The sequence below is a fragment of the Musca domestica genome, unplaced genomic scaffold (assembly GCF_030504385.1).
Source record: "Musca domestica strain aabys unplaced genomic scaffold, Musca_domestica.polishedcontigs.V.1.1 14, whole genome shotgun sequence".
NCBI lineage: Eukaryota > Metazoa > Arthropoda > Insecta > Diptera > Muscidae > Musca > Musca domestica.
Window position 1 is genome coordinate 4,470,977 of NW_026712192.1, and position 19,872 is coordinate 4,490,848.

Sequence of the window (19,872 nt, forward strand, 5' to 3'; positions counted from 1 at the left end):
ATACAACACAACAATTGATTTGAAATACGCTTATTACGGCGAAGTATGTTGCTATCTCGAATTCATTAATTGCAATAGAAATGCCACTTAACTTCAAAAGATTGCAGTTTACTGCACGCTTGGTATTTGCTATGAAATAAATAAATCCGAAGGACAAACCCTTCGTGTATGTATGTCATGTTACTGCTTTTCTAATGGTTTTGGTTATTTACGCATTAAAGTAGAGTTTTTTTTTTAACCAACATATATTCGTAAATAAAATTTTGAATGCATATAAAATCAAAAGGGGTAGCGAAGCGCACCGGGTTCAGCTAGTATCTCATAAAATGCGAAATAGGCGTCAGATTCTTTTTAAATTTAGATATAGCTCCCATATATATCTCTAACCGATTTCGGATTAATTGTGCACTAAATGGCCAATATCAGTCCAAATGACCTAGATTTTGTCACATCCGACCGAATTCAGTCTAGAAGGAAGTACATCAAATTTGTGTTTATTATTTAAATATTTTTTAATATAATCCTTGTCGAAGTTATACCATGAATTATTCAGCAATGTTATTTTTTGGTATGACCTACTTCACATAAATTCCTGATATATATATTTTTTTGTTACGGGAGTTCTACAAAATACGCAGCAGTGGCTTCTCCTTCCTTGGATTTTGTTTGTAAACATTTGAGTTTTGGAAACAACTCGTATGTAATTTTGTTCGATAATGGTATATATTTTAATGTTGTTCAAAATTTAAAGCTTTATTTAATACCATCTGTTCACATTATAGGCTTCACCAATTGAACACAAATTTGGATACTGGGGGTTTCGGCCAGTAATGCACGATGTGCCGGATGAATTACAGTTGGCATAAATGGGAAAATCAATCATATTGGTGGTGGCATAGTTGCAGGCGATTAAGAATATTTTATAGGAAACTCCCAATTTGGAATATTTTGCAGCAGCACAGCCAACGCGGATATTGCGATCAGCCATCATTACGGTGAAGTGGCCAATTGTTCTGTAATTGAATAAATGAATCTTTTTTTTTACTATTTTACATTTTTCCCTAGCACCACTTTACTCACTTCCCCTTGTAATTTTCCGGATATTTACGAATAAATTCCATATTACTGTTCTGCACTTCATCATACCACACGTCTAGAGCTCTTTGAAACATTCTTGTTTCATTTGGATTTCCATAATAACCAATGGTTATTAAATTCTGTCCAGAATATAGAAACTCATTTGTGTTACGACATTGATCATGTTGCATCAAACACTGACGAACATTCAGTTCGGCCAATGATGCCAATTCGGGATGCCATTGCATTGTTGCCATGCGGCAAGCTGGCAGATGTTTAGCATCACCTCCTCCGGCAATAAAATTTCGTTTCTCATTGTGCCCGCGTACAATAAAATCCCGAATGGATGGATTAAGGGGGACAATTGTAGCATCTGCGGGACAATTACTGGAAAATGTCTGAGGAAATTGAAATTGGTAATAATGATATCGAACGTGATATTTTTTCGTTTTTTTAATTACCCCATTATTTCCACAGGCAATGTGCTTAAGTGCTTTACGACACAGAAACGGAGAGCAGTAGTCCGTGGCTCCGGTTATTATGATAAATGCTGTAAAAACCAGCAACTTCACAAGAATTTTCATTTTATTTATATCGCATAGACTTCCGATTCTTAAATAAAATGTATATTTTTGTTAAATTTATCTTTGACGAAATTCACAGCGGAACGTTCAGATTTTAACTGAATTTTATTATGTTATCAGAAAACAATGGTTAGTCATTGTTCATTCGGCTGTGTTATCTAGACACCTTGCTCTAAAAATATCTCTTGATAATAGGGAGGCTCGAAGACTTTTTCCTTTTTACCAGTGCCTGACTTGATACACAAGCAAAAAATAAAATAGGTCAGTTTTTTTCTATGTTACAGCTATGAGAGTAGGGTTATATAAGGTCATAAAAATGACACATTATTTTAGATTTAAAGAACTTCTATTACCGATTCTATACCGACATAAGTCCTATTTAAATAATATGAGGGTAATGCATATGGGAGATATATCCTAATCAGTACCGATTTCTATAAAACTTGCAAAAGGTATTTATACCCTACAACACTATGTGTTGGGGGTATTATAAGTCGCAATTATGGTCCGATCTTCACGAAATTGAGAATGGAGGTGGGGCTAGGGTCAGAATAGAACCCTATTTCTTTTGGTTGAAATGGACCAAAAACTGAAAAAATTCCTGATTTTGCAGTTGCTCTACAGGTCGCAATTATGGACCAATCAAAGCGGAAGTAAGCATAGGGCTGGGAAGAAGCCTTCCAATTTTGAAGAAGAAACCTTCCAACATTTGTTTTAAAAAAGTAAAAATTTCCATTAAACCGCAAATATTTTTAATCCCTGGCGAAATCACAAATAGACGAACGGGTCAATTCTGACCGTAACATAGATGCCCATAGTAAATATATCGGTTATATAGCGAAATATATACAATGTGTATATACAAAGTAAGGGGATGTTAGTTAGAATGCTTATATCTCAAGAATGGCTGGACCGATTTTGACAAATTTTGTCAATTCAGAATGCCCTCTTGGCATAAAAGTATAAAATCTAAAAAAATCGCAGAAAAATATGCCAATAAAGATGTTAATATAGATTTTGTAGTATTTTGTGACATTTTTTTTATTTTTTTTTTATATTTATTATCGCATGCGATTTTTTCAATTTGACTTATAATATTTTGTAATATTTTTTCACCTTACAACACAGGTTGTGATACTATATGCAAATATCGTCCGATCCTCACGAAAATTTTCACAAGGGAAGGGTTGGGCTTAGAAGGGCCAGGCCTATTGTTTTCAAAGATCTCCGCAATATATTAGGGGTTGGAATGGCCCAACAACTAAAAATTGTCCTGATTTTGCAGCCGTTATAAAGGTCACAAATATAAACCGAAGGACACGAAATCTCGCATAAAGTTAGAGTTTAGGACAGCGGGTACAATGGACCACTAATTTTGTGTAAACAAATACCAGCATTACATACAAGCGATATCCTAAATTCACAAAAGGCGAACTTCTGGTTTTTTATGCTGATTTCGTTGACGAATATAGCCAAATATCGTAGACAAGCAAATCATATAGATGAGTCTAAATTTGGAGGTACGGAGGGGCTTCTTGCTTTTGGAGGTGATTGCAAAATACTTAGGGGTTAAAATTAACCAAGAACAGAAATATTTTTCCCATCACACAATTGAAGCCAATCGACACGCCTGTGAAGAGAGTTAAGGACAGGGAAGAATTCTAGCGTTTTAGATGACCTTTGGATTAGATTTAGCTGTAAAATAAACTACAACCTCTAACAGCCCGACGGAGTGCAGAAATATTGGGCAAATGTCCCTAGTCAAAATCCTAATTTCAAAAGCGAAATCTTCCAATATGGATTTGGACATAAGGGGGCTTCTAACATATTGTAGTGTTGTAGGGTATAACATAGTCGGCCCCGCACGACTATAGCTTTTGCTTACTTGTTTTGAAAGTAATTTTGGTACTAAAATCAAGCAAGTGCTTCGATGGGAATGGGGCAAAATATCGCAGAGCAACATTCGGGCAGCATGTGACGGTTTCATTGGCCGTTTGAAGGTCATAATTCGCGCCAAAGTTGACCAATTCGTACAAATTTAAACTTCTTCTAAAATTTGATGAAATTTTTTGCTTTCATTCAATAACATTTAAAAAAGAATGTAAAAATTAGGGCGTTTGACTTTGTGGCAGTTTTTCATCTCACCCTGTATAATAAAGATATGGGTGACCGAAATTTAACACACTTCATTTTAGGGTTAAATTTGCTAGCCTCTCTCTCAAAATGCATCAAGTTGGGCAAAAATTACGCATTTCGCGAGATTCTATGGAGACTCTTTGGAGTCACAATTGCAAAATAAATGTGACCTGAATTTGATTTACAAAAATACATGGACAAACTAAACTGCATAAGTCGATTCAGAATGAGATTCTATGGAGATGATTTGAAGGAACTATGGGCCCATCTCGTCTCCTTTTGCCTGATACAAACAAATGTACGAAGACACAATACCCTGTACCACAGTGTGGTGTCGGGTATAAAAATGTCAAATGTTAACATCTGTCTGTCAAAAATTAAACAAAAACTCATAATTTAAGGGTTCTGCAAAATCACAAATTTAAATACTTCAAAACCCTCCCATGTATGATAAGGTTGTGGATATCAACATTTCAGTAGTTCGGCTATCTATATCTATAAAAGAGGAAAATGTTTGTATGTTTGTTTGTTTGTTTGTTTGTTTGTAATTTATGGACTCGAAAACCGCTGAATAGATTTTCCTGAAAATTTCCATATATACTGCAACATCGCCTGAAAGTAACATAGGCTATATACATTTTTGAATTTCCGCTTGGAACTGGAGATATAGCACCAGAATCGGAGGTACCTCCCAAAAATTTAGAATTAATATGCACATATCTATTGATTGGTTGAAGACACAGTCTCCAAATTTGGAATACGTAACGGAATTTGGAACAAAAATAAGTTTGCCAAATTATATTGTAATCGGTTCAGATTTGGATATAGCTCCCATATATATTTTCGGCCGATTTCAAGCATTTGATGCACCAGACACGCTATGTATCCCCAATTTCAATGAAATTTGAAACGTGTGATAGATTTTATCTAAAAAATTGATTTCACAAATTATATTGAAATCGGTTCAGATTTGGATATAGCTCCCATATACATTTTCGGCCGATTTCATGTATTTGGTGGACCAAACACGATATGTATTTCCAATTGTAATGAAATTTAAAATAAGTAACGGAATTGGGAGCCAAAATGAATTTGTCAAATTAAATTGAAATCGGTTCAGATTTGGATGGATATATGGGAGCTATATATATTTTCGACCGATTTCATGTATTTGATGCACCAAACACGCTATGTATCTCTAATTTCAATGAAATTTTGAATGTGTAGCGGAAATTAAAACAAATATACATTTGTCAAATTATATTAAAATCGGTTCAGATTTGGATGTAGCTCTAATATATATTTTCGACCGATTTCATGTATTTTATGCACCATACACGATATGTATGTTCGATTCCAAAGAAATTTGGAACATGTAACGGGATTTTGATTAGAAAATAAATTAGTCAAATTATATTAAAATCGGTTCAGATTTGGATATAGCTCCCACATATATTTTCCGCCGATTTCACATATTTGATGCACAAAACACGATACGTATTTCCGATTCCAATGAAATTCGGCATGAGTGGCTAAATTTGGTACAAAAATAAATTTGACAAATTATATTCAAATACGCTCAGATTTGATTATAGCTCCCATATATATACTCAGCCGATTTCACATATTTGATGTACCCAAAGCGAGAGAGACAAAATCTGGCACCAGAAAAAATTGCCAAATTATATTGAAATCAGTTGAGGTTTGGATATAGCTAACATATATATTTCGGCCGATTTCATACATGTTATGCACCACACATGATATATATGACCGATACCAATGAAATTCAGAATGTGTGGCGGAATTTGGTTACAATAATAAATGTGACAAATTAATTGGAAATTAGTTAAGATTTGGATATAGCTCCCATATATATATTCTCGGCCGATTTCACATATTTGACGCATCAACTTCAATGAAATGTGAAAGGTGTGGCGGGATTTGGTGTAAAAGTAATTTTTTTAAAATTATATTTAAACCGGATCAGATTGGGATATGATTTTAATAAGAACCATTGACCCACAACGCCTTAGGCTAACACTAAAAAACAACACAACAATTAATTTGAAATACGCTTATTACGGCGAAGTATGTTGCTATCTCGAATTCACTAATTGCAATAGAAATGCCACTCAACTTCAAAAGATTGCAGTTTACTGCACGCTTGGTATTTGCTATGAAATAAATAAATCCGAAGGACAAACCCTTCGTGTATGTATGTCATGTAACTGCTTTTCTAATGGTTTTGGTTATTTACGCATTAAAGTAGAGCAATATATTTTTTAAATTTTTAAATTTGTTTTTTTTTTAAACCAACATATATTCGTAAATACAATTTTGAATGCATATAAAATCAAAAGGGGTAGCGAAGCGCACCGGGTTCAGCTAGTATATAATATACAATGAAAGAATTGTGAACCTTCCGTTCTACTGTCCTGTTTGTTATTTGAAAAAAAAAGTTAAAAAACCCTCCTTTTTTATGTGGAGGGTATAAAAATTAAGTTGAATTGATCCTCTGAAGTCGTGTCGGCTTGTATATGTTTTTTCTTTTCACATTTTCCTCAATACTCCCTATGATACACGGTCAATATTATTATTTTTTGTTGCCAGATTCAAAACAGCATCGTTATCTTTTGTGCGGAATTACGTATTTAACAACATCTGCATTTGTTTATTAAAAATGCTACCATAGGAGTCAAATATTATTATACCCTCCGCCATATGCTTACAGTGGCCAAAGGCCAAATAGGCCAAAAGTTGCCTCATGGAAATATAGATTTTAGACCCAAGGTCCCTTTGGCCCAAATCCGTTTAGGTATATTTGAAGTGCACGACAACTCTCGAAGAGAGTATTCGCTTTTGATCCAAACTTGATACATCGCAATATTTTTGTCAAATTTTGATCGGGTTTGTAGATGTGCAATATTGGTCAAAATTGCTGACCTTTGACCAACTCCATCAAGTATCAAGTACGGTCCACTCCATCAAGTACCTCCCACACAAAGGGTCAAAAGTTTGAATAATGATAACATTCATTAAATGTCAAATAATCATTCGCTTCTCTTCAATTTGTATGCCCTCAGCCATATGGTTACACAGGGTATACATCATTTGATACGGTCAAAAGGTGCCTCATGGAAATAACGGTTTTAAACTCTTCCCCTGCGACAAATCCGTTTCAAAACATTTGGAGTCGATCTTTATGTGTCCGTCCGTCTGTCTGTCTGACTAGTCTCGAAGGAAGTATCCCATTTGATCCAAACTTGGTACATCGTAACAATAATGTCAAACTTAGATCGAGTTCGGAGATGGGCAACATCGGTCCACTTCTTCTGCTACCTCCCCTACAAAATGTCAACATTATCACAGAAAATAGTTTACCGTATAGAGAAAGAAAGGATCATCCAATTTTGGGATAACTTAGCAAATCTCAATATTTTTATCAGTACTATGTCAGGTAGACAATACCGCAATAAGTTTGTCATTTCGTTTGTAAAACCTCGAAATATACATTTTATTCCCAACAAAATGTATATATTCTTGATCAGCATAAGTTTGAAGAGAAAAAAAACTGATTTTTAACATTTTGGTTGGACGTAAAAACAGTGGACAAATTTTTCTTATATTCACTCGTTACCGTAGTGGCTAGAATGGTTAGATAGCCCCAAAATATCATGAGGCTCATTTTCGTCTTACCCTCTTTAGACATATGGCTAAGGGTATAAGAAAGAAGAAATAAGTTTGATACCAAATCTTTTTTCATTGAAAACCAGTAAAGAAAGTCTAAAAGTCGGGCGGGGCTGACTTTATGATACCCTACACCACTTTGCTAATTTGGTAGAGCTCCGTATAACAATTAAAAGTTCATACACGCTATGATCATAATTTAAAGTTCAAAGGACTGAATATGCCGAAGCATTTGTATCTTTTAAATTCGGACTTGTATTAGTCATTTGGTGCACAATTAACTTGAAATCGGGTAAAGATATATGTAGGAGCTATATCCAAATCGGAACCGATCTCAATAAAATTTGGCAAAGATATTTCTGAGCTGTATTTGATATATTTCCCTGAATATCGTCGTTACGGAGTGCATATTACAGATGTGGGTAACAAATATAAAAAAACGGATGAAGAGTATATATGGGAGCTATAGCTATATCTGAACCGATCTTCACCAAATTTGACATACTAGCTTCTAAACTTAATTTGGTCATAAGTGCCAATTTTATTGCATTTGGGCAAATATTACACGTTTAGTGGACAATAAAAGGTAAATCGGACGAAGTTATATACGGGAGCTATAACCAAATCTGAACCGATCTCGATAAAATTTAGCAAAGGTATTTCTGAGCTATATTTGATATATTTCACCAAATATTGTTGTTACAGAGTACATATTACGGATGCGGAGGACTAAAATAACAAATCGAATGAACAATATATATGGGAGCTATACCTATATCTGAACCGATTTCGATAAAATTTGGCATACTTATTTTCAGGCCAAATCTGGTTGTATGTACAAAATTCCATACCATTCGGCCTGATATTACACGTTTTCTGCACAATAAGAGGCAAATCGGACGAAGATATATATGGGAGCTATATCTAAATTTTAACCGATTATCTCCAATTTCAATAGGGTTCGTCCTTGGACCAAATGATTTGTGCAAAATTTCATCTGGATAGGACAATAAATGCGAACTGTACTTTGTTTACAAAAATACATGCACAGACGGACGGACGGACATTCATAAATCGATTCAGAATGTGATTCTATGCATATCATCAAAAGTAACAATGGGTCTATCTCGTTTCCTTTTGCCTGTTACAAACAAATGCACAAAGACATAATACCCTGACCACCTTGTGGTGTTGGGTATAAAAAGTAAAAAGCAATATGTTCGGTTGGGCCGAATTTTGAATACCCTCCACCATTTGGAAGGAATTTGTAAATTTTCAAAAAATCATAAAAAATCCGAATATAGAATCGTTTAGAGCATAAACGAAGACCTTAACCTTTTTATGCTAATTTTGTCATAGGTCATTTCGATATTCAAATACGAAACTTAAAACAATTTCGATTAATAGTGTCAATAAAGTCATTAAAATACAGAAATGTTTTCTGCCATGGAATGTACTACTCCTTAGGATCTTCAAATTCTCAATTTGAAAAGTGTGACACAAATCATCGAAATGACGAATATCTGGAGACTATGTCAACATTTAGACTTATATTGACAGTTCTATGCAAGAATGGCCGGACATCGCAAAATCGAAAATTATTGTTTTTGTTGATCAAGAATATGTATACTTTGTGGGGTATAACATTTATATTTCGAGATATAACAAGTAAAAAAGCTGTAAGCTCGGCAGGGCCGAACTATAAACTCTCTCCACCAAATTTTCGAAAAATAAAATCTGTTAAAAAATCAGTTAAAATCTTAAAAATACAGAATGTAGCCGTTATATTAGGGTCTATACGTCGACGTAGACCTGCACAGGTAACTTTTGGGGCTATACCAAAACGTGGACCTGCACAGATAATTTTCCGCTTTAGCCAGTAGTATCCATAACGAACTTCAAATACCAAATTTGAAACAATTCCGGTGAATAATGTCGCTAAAATCATTAAAATATCGAATATCGGGAGATACCGTTATATGGGAGCTATACGAAGACGTGGACCTGCACAGACAATTTTCTGTCTTAGGGTGTAGTATCCATTTCGAACTTCAAATACCAAATTTGAAACAATTCCGCTGAATAATGTCGCTTAAATCGTCACAATACCGAACATCGGGAGGTATCGTTATATGGGTGCTATACAAAGACGTTGACCTGCACAGACAATTTTCTGTCATAGGCTGTAGTATTTATTACGAACTTCAAGTACCAAATTTGAAACAATTCCGGCGAATAATGTCGTTAAAATCATCAAAATACCGAAAATAGGGAGGTACCATTATATGGGGGCTATACCAAAACGTGGACCTTCATTGTACATTTTCAATACCAAAAGACCTGCATTTGAGTAAAATTTTATCAACCTTCTTCATTTCGTTAGGAAGATAGAGAGATAGATTTCCACAGAGGGACAGACTGGTGGAAATGTATATTTCGAGGTGTTACAAAAGTAATGACAAACTTAATATACCCTTCATACTATATTGGAGGGTATAAAAACGGAATGACAAACCACTATGGGTCAGGATAAAAAATCAAAAAGTTGGGAAGATCATAGGTTTTGTACCATGGCTGGACCTGTACAAATCAGGTCCAGAGAAATGTCATATTTAAATTAGAAGTTTAAAAGAAATACTGGAAATAATTATTTTCGTATTTACAATCATCCATTTCACAATTGAGAAGAGAAATCAGAATATTTTTAGATTATTAAGAAATAATTTCCAAAAACTTCCATTATATTTGAAATACGCTTTGTCAGGGTTAAATAAATATTTTTCTTGTCAAGAAAAGAGCAGACAAACAGCTTAACAGAGTTTAGATAAACAGTATCTATTTGTTTTCGTTCTAGAAGAACAGGTGTTAGACCGCGCTGAGAAACATCTGTAGCTGTTACATTTAAATGATATTATTAACGTATATTGTAATGGCCTTGATCTTAAAAATATCTTAGAACCATCTGTCAATTTTTTTAGTACTTAAGGGGTGAATTTTCAACAGTTCTCTATCAGTTCAACAACATCTGGAGTTTGAATTATAGATACTTAGAGGTGAAAATGAATCAGTTTGTCAAAATTTTAATTATCGGCACGGTTATTGCTTCGGCTTTGGCCACCGATTATTGTTCAACAGATTTGTGCAATAAAGGAGTGACACACGTTGCCTGTGGCAAAAAGGTATGTGCAGAAGCTGAGTACAACAATAATTCTATAATCCTCGAAAGGTCCCTAAGGATTAACTTGACTTCCGTATCAAAAACATTTATTTTAATGACAAATGAACATCCAATTTCAGCAATTTGCCAGCTCATGTCCCTCAAATGCTGCTTTCGTCACCATCGACAACAATCTAAAAGCCGAAATCGTTCGTGCCCACAATGAAAAACGTAATTTGGTAGCTGGTGGTGGTGTCAATGGTCTTGCACCTGCTTGTCGTATGGCCACCATGGAATGGGATGATGAATTGGCTAAAGTTGCTGCCTATAATGTCCTGCAATGTAAGATGTCTCATGACAAGTGTCGCAACACTGAAACCTTCCAATATGCTGGACAAAACTTGGCCTGGAGATCATTCTGGGGTAAACAAAGTTACAGTACACTTTTCCAAAAATCCTTTGCCATGTGGTATGATGAAGTAAAGGATGTGAAAATGTCTTACATTGATGATTTCCCGGTTGGCTATAGTGGACCGTGAGTTGGAAATTTGGAATATATTAACCATTTTATTTTTATTTCGATTTTTTTCTTATTTTTCAGTATGATTGGCCATTTCACAGTAATGATGGCAGATCGCAATGTTCGTGTGGGTTGTGCTGCTGCCACTTACGATGACACCAGAATTTCTGGGGATAGACAGATTTTCTTGATTGCCTGTAATTATGCCACCACCAATATGTTGGGTTTCCCCATCTATAAGAGCTGCAGTTCTCCCGCATCTTCATGCACTTCGGGTAGAAATTCCCAATATCCCAATTTGTGTTCCACATCGGAAAAATATGAAGTTAATAAGTGGTATTAAATAATGAGTTCTGTTACTTTTATTTGTTGATTTTGCTTTTTATAATTTATCTAACCTTCGTAAAATAAAAAAAATTAATTGTTTTTCAATATAAAAATTTGTGTTTGATTAAAGAAAATCAATCGATTTTCTCAAACAACTATTGGGGACTGGGTCTTGTTTTACATAATTTCCAAATATCAAATTAATGCTGGTTCAGATGAGAAAATAGACTTAAACGAAAACATAAAAACATCTGGACCCGCTATATAGGGCTAATATGAAAACATTGAACTGTTCGTTAAAGGAGATCATAAAATTTTCGGCATCTTGATGGAAAATTTTGAAATTGGTATGTTTTGGACTGTTTAAATGTAAGGTAATATGGCTGGAAAATTTATAAAAAACCTTTAAGGTACCTTACATCGGTAGGTTTTGTTAAATGGTTAATGTTCCCAATATTAGATATTTTACGAATATTATTTTGCAAATTTCTTTTGTTCAGAGACTCACAAGATCTAAAATAATTCCTACTTTGAATTTTTCAAAAAAAAAAAAAAAAAAAAAAATAGAAATAAAAATTAAATATAAGGGGATATTTTTCTCGGATTCGACAAATAATTTTAAATTTTAGTACATAATTTTGAATGTAATTTTCATAAAGACTATCTTACCTTTTACATGAGCTGTAATTTATTATGAAATTTTGTGTAAAATATTCCTTTTGTCGACACCATCCGTCTAAAACCCAATTTTATGTTACTTGAAGTTTAACATTTTCGACCAAAATACTCCCCGTAATTTTATCTGCAATATTGCCGCAGGCATTATATACTTGAAATGCATGGATTCCGAGAAATCTTGAACCGAAAATTTCCGAAAATGTGGAGGAGGGAGGGAGATCTTGCCCCGTCTTTATTGTTACTTTTCGATGTAAACTTTCAAAACGCCGATACACGTGCCTTCTTTTTATACCCTCCATCTTGGATGTTTGTTAAACATCTAAATATTCGTCAGAGACCAATATTTACTGAAAACAAGTAAAAAAGCAGTAAGTTCGGCCGGGTCGAACTGTCAGGAGGTAAAGTGTTCACAAAGAACCCCTTGTGTAGAATTCAGACAATCCGTTGAAAAATGTGGCTAAAATCATCAAAATACCGAATATTGGGGGTTACTGTTATATGTGGACTATATGATATCGTGCACCTATATAGATAATTCCCTTTCGTTGTGCGGATTTTCAGACCATTCCATTGGAATATGTGGCTAAAATCGTCAAAATCCCGAATATCGGGGGATACCGTTATATGGGGTTTATACGAAAATTTGTACCTATATAGACAATTCCCTTTCAGGTGGTAAAGTGCTAACAAGTAACCCCTTGTGTAGAATTTTAGACAATTCCGTCGAAAAATGAGGCTAAAATCATCGAAATACCGAATATCGGAGGGTACCGTTATATGGGTGATATACGATATCGTGGACCTATATAGATAATTCTCAGCCAAGGGATAAAGTACTCACAGAGAACTCCTTGTGTGGATTTTTATACAATTCCATTGAAAAATGTGGCTAAAATCATCAAAATACCGGATATCGGTGGTACCGTTATATGGGGGCTATACGATATCGTGGACCGATATAGCCCATCTTTGAACTTGACCTGCCTGCAGACAAAAGGGAGATCTGGGCAAAATTTTAGCTTTCTATCTTAATTTGTTATATGGGGGCTATACGATATCGTGGACCGATATAGCCCATCTTCGAACTTGACCTGCCTGCAGACAAAAGGGAGATCTGGGCAAAATTTTAGCTTTCTATCTTAATTTGTTTAGGCAGACGGACGGACAGGGCTAAATCGTCTTAGAATTTACGCTGATCAAGAATATATATACTTTGTTGGGTCCAAAATGATTATTTCGATGAGTTACAAACGGAATGACGAACTTAATATACCCCCCATACTATGTATGGTGGAGGGTATAATAAGATATATCGGTCCACGGATAGCCCCCATATAAAAGTACCTCCCGATATTCGGCATTTTGCTGGTTTTAGCCACATATTTCCAGTAATTTGTCAAAAAAAAAATTAGTATTTGTTGTTTGCAATGGGTTCCAGCTTCGGTGACAAAACATTGGTTATATAGATCCACGTTTTCGTATAGCCCCCATATAACGGAACCTCCCGATATTCGGTATTTTGATGGTTTTAGCCACATTTGTACACGGATTTGTCACAAAAATTGGTATTTGTAGTTGCTTATAGGCTCTAGCTCTGATGGAGGAACATTGTACCCGTATAACGGTTCCTCTAAATATTCGGTATTATGATAGTTTTACCCAAACTTTTCTACGGATTTGTCTAAAAATTGATATTTGTAGTTCGTAATTGGTTCTAGCTCCGATGGCAGAATATTTAAAATCTAGGATCCATCGGATATTCAGTATTTTGACGATTTAAGCCACATTTTCTAATAGATTTGTGTAAATTGTGTAAAATTTGATATTTAAGACTTGCAATAGTTTTTATTTGTTGTAGTATAAATTTGTCTGTATAAATTCCCGTCTTAGCATGGCCCCCATATAACGACTCCCACCATTTGCCTACCGATCTTACTGGAGTTTGTAGTTTAAAGTGGAACAGATTTGAATCCAGATACTTTTACATAAAAATGTTGTCTTTACCCAATGGCGGAGGGTATTAGAAGTTCGCCCTGCCGAACTTAATGCCTTTTTACTTGTTAATCCTATTATCGTAATCTGCTGCATTTTCCCCATAATTATTGATACAATTAAATTTTGTTGCACAGTGTAATTAGATCTGGTGTGAATGTGGAACTTTCATGAGCCTTTCTCACAAAGTGTCCACTTTTTTTATAACGAAACTCTCAGAAATTGCGAAAATTTTAACCACTTTTCTTCAAAGTTCGCACATTGCAATATTCGAACTAAAATTGGATCTAGTGTAAAATTGGGATATGTAGGCCCATTCTTTATGGTAAATTCCCAAAGAAGGACATTTTTGGTGTCTGTTAGTGTCGGATTTCGAGAAAAAGATGTGCTGAATTGTGCCAGGTTTGTGCTCAAATGCACCGATTTTTTGAAATTCGAAAAATTTTCTAAGATACTTGAAAAAAGATTTATTTCGAAAAAAAAATCTGAAAGAATTGCATTTTTCGAATTTTGATAAAATTAAAGTTGTGCTGAATTTTACTAAACTTGTGCCCATTTGCAGCGTTATTTTTTTTTGGATCTCTCTTACAAAAATCGAAAAAAAGATAACTTCGAGAGTATGCCAGAATTGCAACTTTGCATATTTGCATATTTTTATACCCTCCACCATACTATGGAGGGTATATTAACTTTGTCATTCCGTTTGTAACTCCTCGAAATACTCATGTCAGACCCAACAAAGTATATATATTCTTGATCAGCGTAAAATTCTAAGTCGATTTAGCGATGTCCGTCTGTCTGTCTGTCCGTCTGTCTGTTGTAATCACGCTATCTTTCGAACGAATTGAGATAGAAGGCTAAAATTTTGCACACATGTTTATGTTTTCAGTAGGCAGGTTAGGCAGGTTCAGTTCGTAAATGGGCCATGTAGGTCCACGTTTTCATATAGCCCCCATATAACGGTACCTCCGGATATTCGGTATTTTGATGATTTTAGCGACATTATTCACCGGAATTATTTCAAATTTGGTATTTGAAGTTCGAAATGGATACTACAGCCTAAGACTGGAAATTGTCTGTGCAGGTCCATGTCTTCGTATAGCCCCCATATAACGGTACATCCCGATATTCGGTATTTTGATGATTTAGCGACATTATTCACCGGAATTCTTTAAAATTTGGTATTTGAAGTTCGAAACTGATACTTCAGCCTAAGACAGAAAAATGTCTGTGCAGGTCTACGTCTTCGTATAGCCCCCATATAACGGTACCTCCCTATATTCGGTATTTTGGTGATTTTAGCGTCATTATTCACCGGAATTGTTTGAAATTACGCATTTAGAGTTCGTAATTGAAACAACTGTCTATGACAGAAAATTGTCTATGCAGGTCCACGTCTTCGTATAGCCCCCTTATAACTGTACCTCCCTATATTCGGTATTTTGGTGATTTTAGCGTAATTATTCACCGGATTTTTTTCAAATGGTGGAGGGTATTCAAATTTCGGCCCGGCCGAACTTACTGCTTTTTTACTTGTTTCTCAATATCTTTAACCGTTTTCGAAATTTGATAATTTCGAAGAAACCCAGTATTTTTCAGTAAATCGCTGTAATTGTTTTAAAAATCTAAATATCGAGATGCGGTGCTGATTTGTGCTCACTTAGCAAAAATTTTTCCTCTATTTCTTTATTCGTTACAATCCAAAAAAATTGTAAAATGTGGAATTTTTATTTTATTTTCTGAAAAATACAGATTTTTCGAAATTGTCATATCTCGAAACGAAATTTGTTTGCATTTTGAACGAAAAATTCGGCACAATTCTTTGTTTCGATATTCGAACATTGCAATTCCAATGGACACCACATGAAGGTCATAGAGAAATAAATGGTCGAATGCTAGGGGTCGTAAAACGGATTAAAACTCTTCAACTTGTTTTCAATATCGCTTCACGTTTTTGCATTAAAAGCGTTTTTAAGGTCTTGTTAACTTTTTCCAGCCAAAATGGCTGTAGTTTGATATTTTTAAATCAAAATATGTAGAACACATCTTCGTAAAACAATTACAACTGAGATCCGTACCACTACGCTATAATTATTGAAATTTGAAAGACGTTGCAAATTTTTTCAAAAAACACTTTGAATTTCGGAATTTCGATGCCTCCATCTCCACTCAGGTCCCAAAAATGGATGTGGCCCAATATAACGGTTTTGGGAATATTGATGTTCAGGACACAATTTTCTTTGACATTCTAAGATCTCCTTTAACGAAAATTCGTCATACGTTTTTGGGTTTCAATTTTTTGCCTTGAACCAACATTAATTTGATATTTGGAAATTATGTAAAAGCCCAGTGTCCAGCCCAGTTCCTAATGGTTGCTTGAGAAAATCGTTTGATTTTCTTTAATTAAACACACATATTTATATTCAAAAACAATTATATTTATTTTTTTATACCCTACAACACTATGTGTTGGGGGTATTATAAGTTTGATTGGGCCAAAAATTATGTAACACCACGAAATATTGGTTTCCCACATAGGAAAGTATATATGGATCTTCCTAGCTCGCCGAGCTGAGTCGATCTAGCTATGTATGTCCGTCCGTCCGTCTGTCCGTCTGTCCATGTTAATTTGTAATCACTCTACAGGTCGCAATTATGGCCCGATCTTCACGAAATTTAGTATGGAGGTGGGGTTAATGTCAGAATAGAACCCTATTTCTTTTGGAGATGATCGCCAAATGTTTAGGGGTTGAAATGGACCAAATACTGAAAAAATGTCGGATTTTGCAGTAGCTATACAGGTCGCATTTATAGACCAATCGACGCGGAATTTCGCATGTAGCTAGAGTTTAGGACGGGGAAGAAGCCTGCCAATTTGGGTGGTCATCGGATTATATTTAGCGGGTAAAATAGACCATATCTTTTGTGTTGAAAAAAATCTAAATTTTTCATTAAACCGTGAATATTTTAAATCCCGGCGAAATCACAAAGCCATCACAAGGTTACTTCTGACCTTTACTTTGATGTTAACATCCAACAAACCGGATATATAGCAAAATAGGTGCGATATATATGTCTATCAAAGAAGATATGCTTGAAAGATCTCTTATAAGTCGAGAACGGCTGAACTGATTTCGACAGTTCTCATTAATTCAGAATGGCCTCTTGGCAGGAAAGAAAAAACGTCTTAAAAAATCGCATAAAAATATCTCTATAAAGATGAAAATATTGATTTTGTAAAATTTTCTCATATTTTTTCAATTTGTCATATTTTTGGCATATTTTCATTTTGAATTAAACATTTAGTAAAATTTCTACAGCTAACAAAACTAAGTAGTTAGGATATCAGTATATCATATACAGATCGAATTTATGGCCCGATCCTTACGAAATTTTGCATGGGGATAAGATGAGGGTCAGAATAGAAGCCTACTCTTTTTGGAGATGATCGCCATATATTTAGGGGTTGAAATGGACCAAAAAAATGCAACATTGTCAGCAGGTCGTAATTATCGCCCGATCCTCGCGCACATTTGAATGGGGGTTACGGGCATTGCAAAAAGCCAAGCAGTTTTGGATGGCCATCCAAAAATATTCAATGTGTGAAATAGTTTGCCAACTTTTGTAGACAAAATACGAAAATCTCCATTCCAGTGACTCTATGGAGAATTCACAAATACAGGAAAGACGCACTTCTGACTATTTCGTTAACGCTGAGTTCGTGGAAGAATATAGTCAAATGTCTGTATCTCATATAGATGCGTTTCAGTCAAAAGCCAATAATAAATGTTAATCTTTTGCCACTTCTGAGAGACAATGGGTCTTTGGGAAATATTGGTTCCATATCTAGGAAGACCACTTACGTGCAACATTTACCAATAAATTTGAAATGAGCAAATTAGTTAAAGTTGCTATTATTCGAAAATTAGAGAACGAAACCTGATGGTTTTCTTTTATTATTTGTTACAATATCTTGTGTAATTCTTTCGAGTATCTCGCCTATATGAACTGTATCGTTTATTATGGTGTTGTAGGGTATTCAACGGTCGGCCCCGCTCGACTGTAGCCTTTGCTTACTTGTTTTATTTTGCGAAGGTCAGATAACTTATACAAAGAAAATCAACAAATAAAAGTAACAGAACTCATTATTTAATACCACTTATTAACCTCATATTTTTCCGATGTGGAACACAAATTGGGATATTGGGAATTTCTACCCGAAGTGCATGAAGAGGCGGGAGAACTGCAACTCTTATAGATGGGGAAACCCAACATATTGGTTGTGGCATAATTACAGGCAATCAAGAAAATCTGTCTATCCCCAGAAATCCTGGTGTCATCGTAAGTGGCAGCAGCACAACCCACACGAACATTGCGATCTGCCATCATTACTGTGAAATGGCCAATCATACTGAAAAATAGAAAAAAAAAATTAAATAAAAATAAAATGGTTAATATATTCCAAATTTCCAACTCACGGTCCGCTATAGCCAACCGGGAAATCATCAATGTAAGACATTTTCACATCCTTCACTTCATCATACCACATGGCGAAAGATTTTTGGAAAAGTGTACTGTAACTTTGTTTACCCCAGAATGATCTCCAGGCCAAGTTTTGCCCAGCATATTGGAAGGTTTCAGTGTTGCGACACTTGTCATGAGACATCTTACATTGCAGGACATTATAGGCAGCAACTTTAGCTAATTCATCATCCCATTCCATGGTGGCCATACGACAAGCAGGTGCAAGACCATTGACACCACCGCCAGCTACCAAATTACGTTTTTCATTGTGGGCACGAACAATTTCGGCTTTTAGATTGTTGTCGATGGTCACGAAAGCGGCGTTCGAGGGACATGAGCTGGCAAATTGCTGAAATTGAATGTTCATTTGTCATTAAAATAAATGTTTTTGATACGGAAGTCATGTTAATCCTTTGGGACTTTTCGAGGATAATAGAATTATTGTTGCATTCATTAAAATAAATGTTTTTGATACGGAAGTCATGTTAATCCTTTGGGACTTTTCGAGGATAATAGAATTATTGTTGCATTCAGCTTCTGCACATACCTTTTTGCCACAGGCAACGTGTGTCACTCCTTTATTGCACAAATTTGTTGAACAATAATCGGTGGCCAAAGCCGAAACAATAACCGTACTGATCATTAAAATTTTGACAAACTGATTCATTTTTCACCTCTAACTTTCTTTAATTCAAACTCCAGATGTTGTTGAACTGATAGAGAATTGTTGAAAATTTACCCTTTAAATACTAAAAAATTGACAGATGGTTCTGAGATATGTTGAAAATCAAGGCCATTACAATATACGTTAATAATATCATTTAAATGTAACAGCTACAGATGTTTCCCAGCGCCGTCTGCCACCTGTTCTTCTAGAGCAAAAAGAAAAAGCTATTGTTTATCTAAACTCTCTTAAGCTGTGTGTCGGTTATTTTCTTTATATAAAAGAAAAATATTTATTTAACCCTGAAAGGCATATTTTGAAATTTAATGGAAGTTTTTGAAAATGATTATTTCATAAACTATAATATATTCTTATTTGTGTTTTCAATTGTGAAATGAATCATTGTAAATGCGCAATTTATGTTTTTGAACATTTCGTAGACTACGAATATAAATATGAGAAACCATAATTTGTATTGAACGAGCCAAGGTAACACAGAAGGCGAATCAATGAAAATATTAAA

General features: G+C 34.8%; 3 protein-coding genes across 3 annotated transcripts; 1 reads left to right on the forward strand and 2 right to left on the reverse strand.

Annotated features, from left to right (window-relative positions):
• Positions 1–727: 727 nt before the first annotated feature.
• LOC101897817 (antigen 5 like allergen Cul n 1) lies at positions 728–1,700 on the reverse strand. The gene is made up of 3 exons (XM_020037722.2): positions 1,539–1,700; positions 1,081–1,475; positions 728–1,013 (listed from the first exon to the last, which is right to left on the reverse strand). The coding sequence occupies exons 1-3, from the start codon at positions 1,659–1,661 to the stop codon at positions 758–760; spliced, it is 774 nt and encodes a 257-aa protein (XP_019893281.2). The 5' UTR covers positions 1,662–1,700; the 3' UTR covers positions 728–757.
• An 8,846-nt stretch (positions 1,701–10,546) lies between these two features.
• On the forward strand, positions 10,547–11,543 carry LOC101897300 (antigen 5 like allergen Cul n 1-like). Its single transcript, XM_005186190.2, has 3 exons — positions 10,547–10,666; positions 10,785–11,179; positions 11,246–11,543. Exons 1-3 carry the CDS (start codon positions 10,547–10,549, stop codon positions 11,505–11,507), a joined length of 777 nt encoding a protein of 258 aa, XP_005186247.2. The 3' UTR covers positions 11,508–11,543.
• Positions 11,544–18,172: 6,629 nt separating this feature from the next.
• Positions 18,173–19,483, reverse strand: LOC101897472 (antigen 5 like allergen Cul n 1-like). The gene is made up of 3 exons (XM_005186191.3): positions 19,233–19,483; positions 18,640–19,034; positions 18,173–18,572 (listed from the first exon to the last, which is right to left on the reverse strand). Exons 1-3 carry the CDS (start codon positions 19,350–19,352, stop codon positions 18,311–18,313), a joined length of 777 nt encoding a protein of 258 aa, XP_005186248.1. The 5' UTR covers positions 19,353–19,483; the 3' UTR covers positions 18,173–18,310.
• Positions 19,484–19,872: the final 389 nt, after the last annotated feature.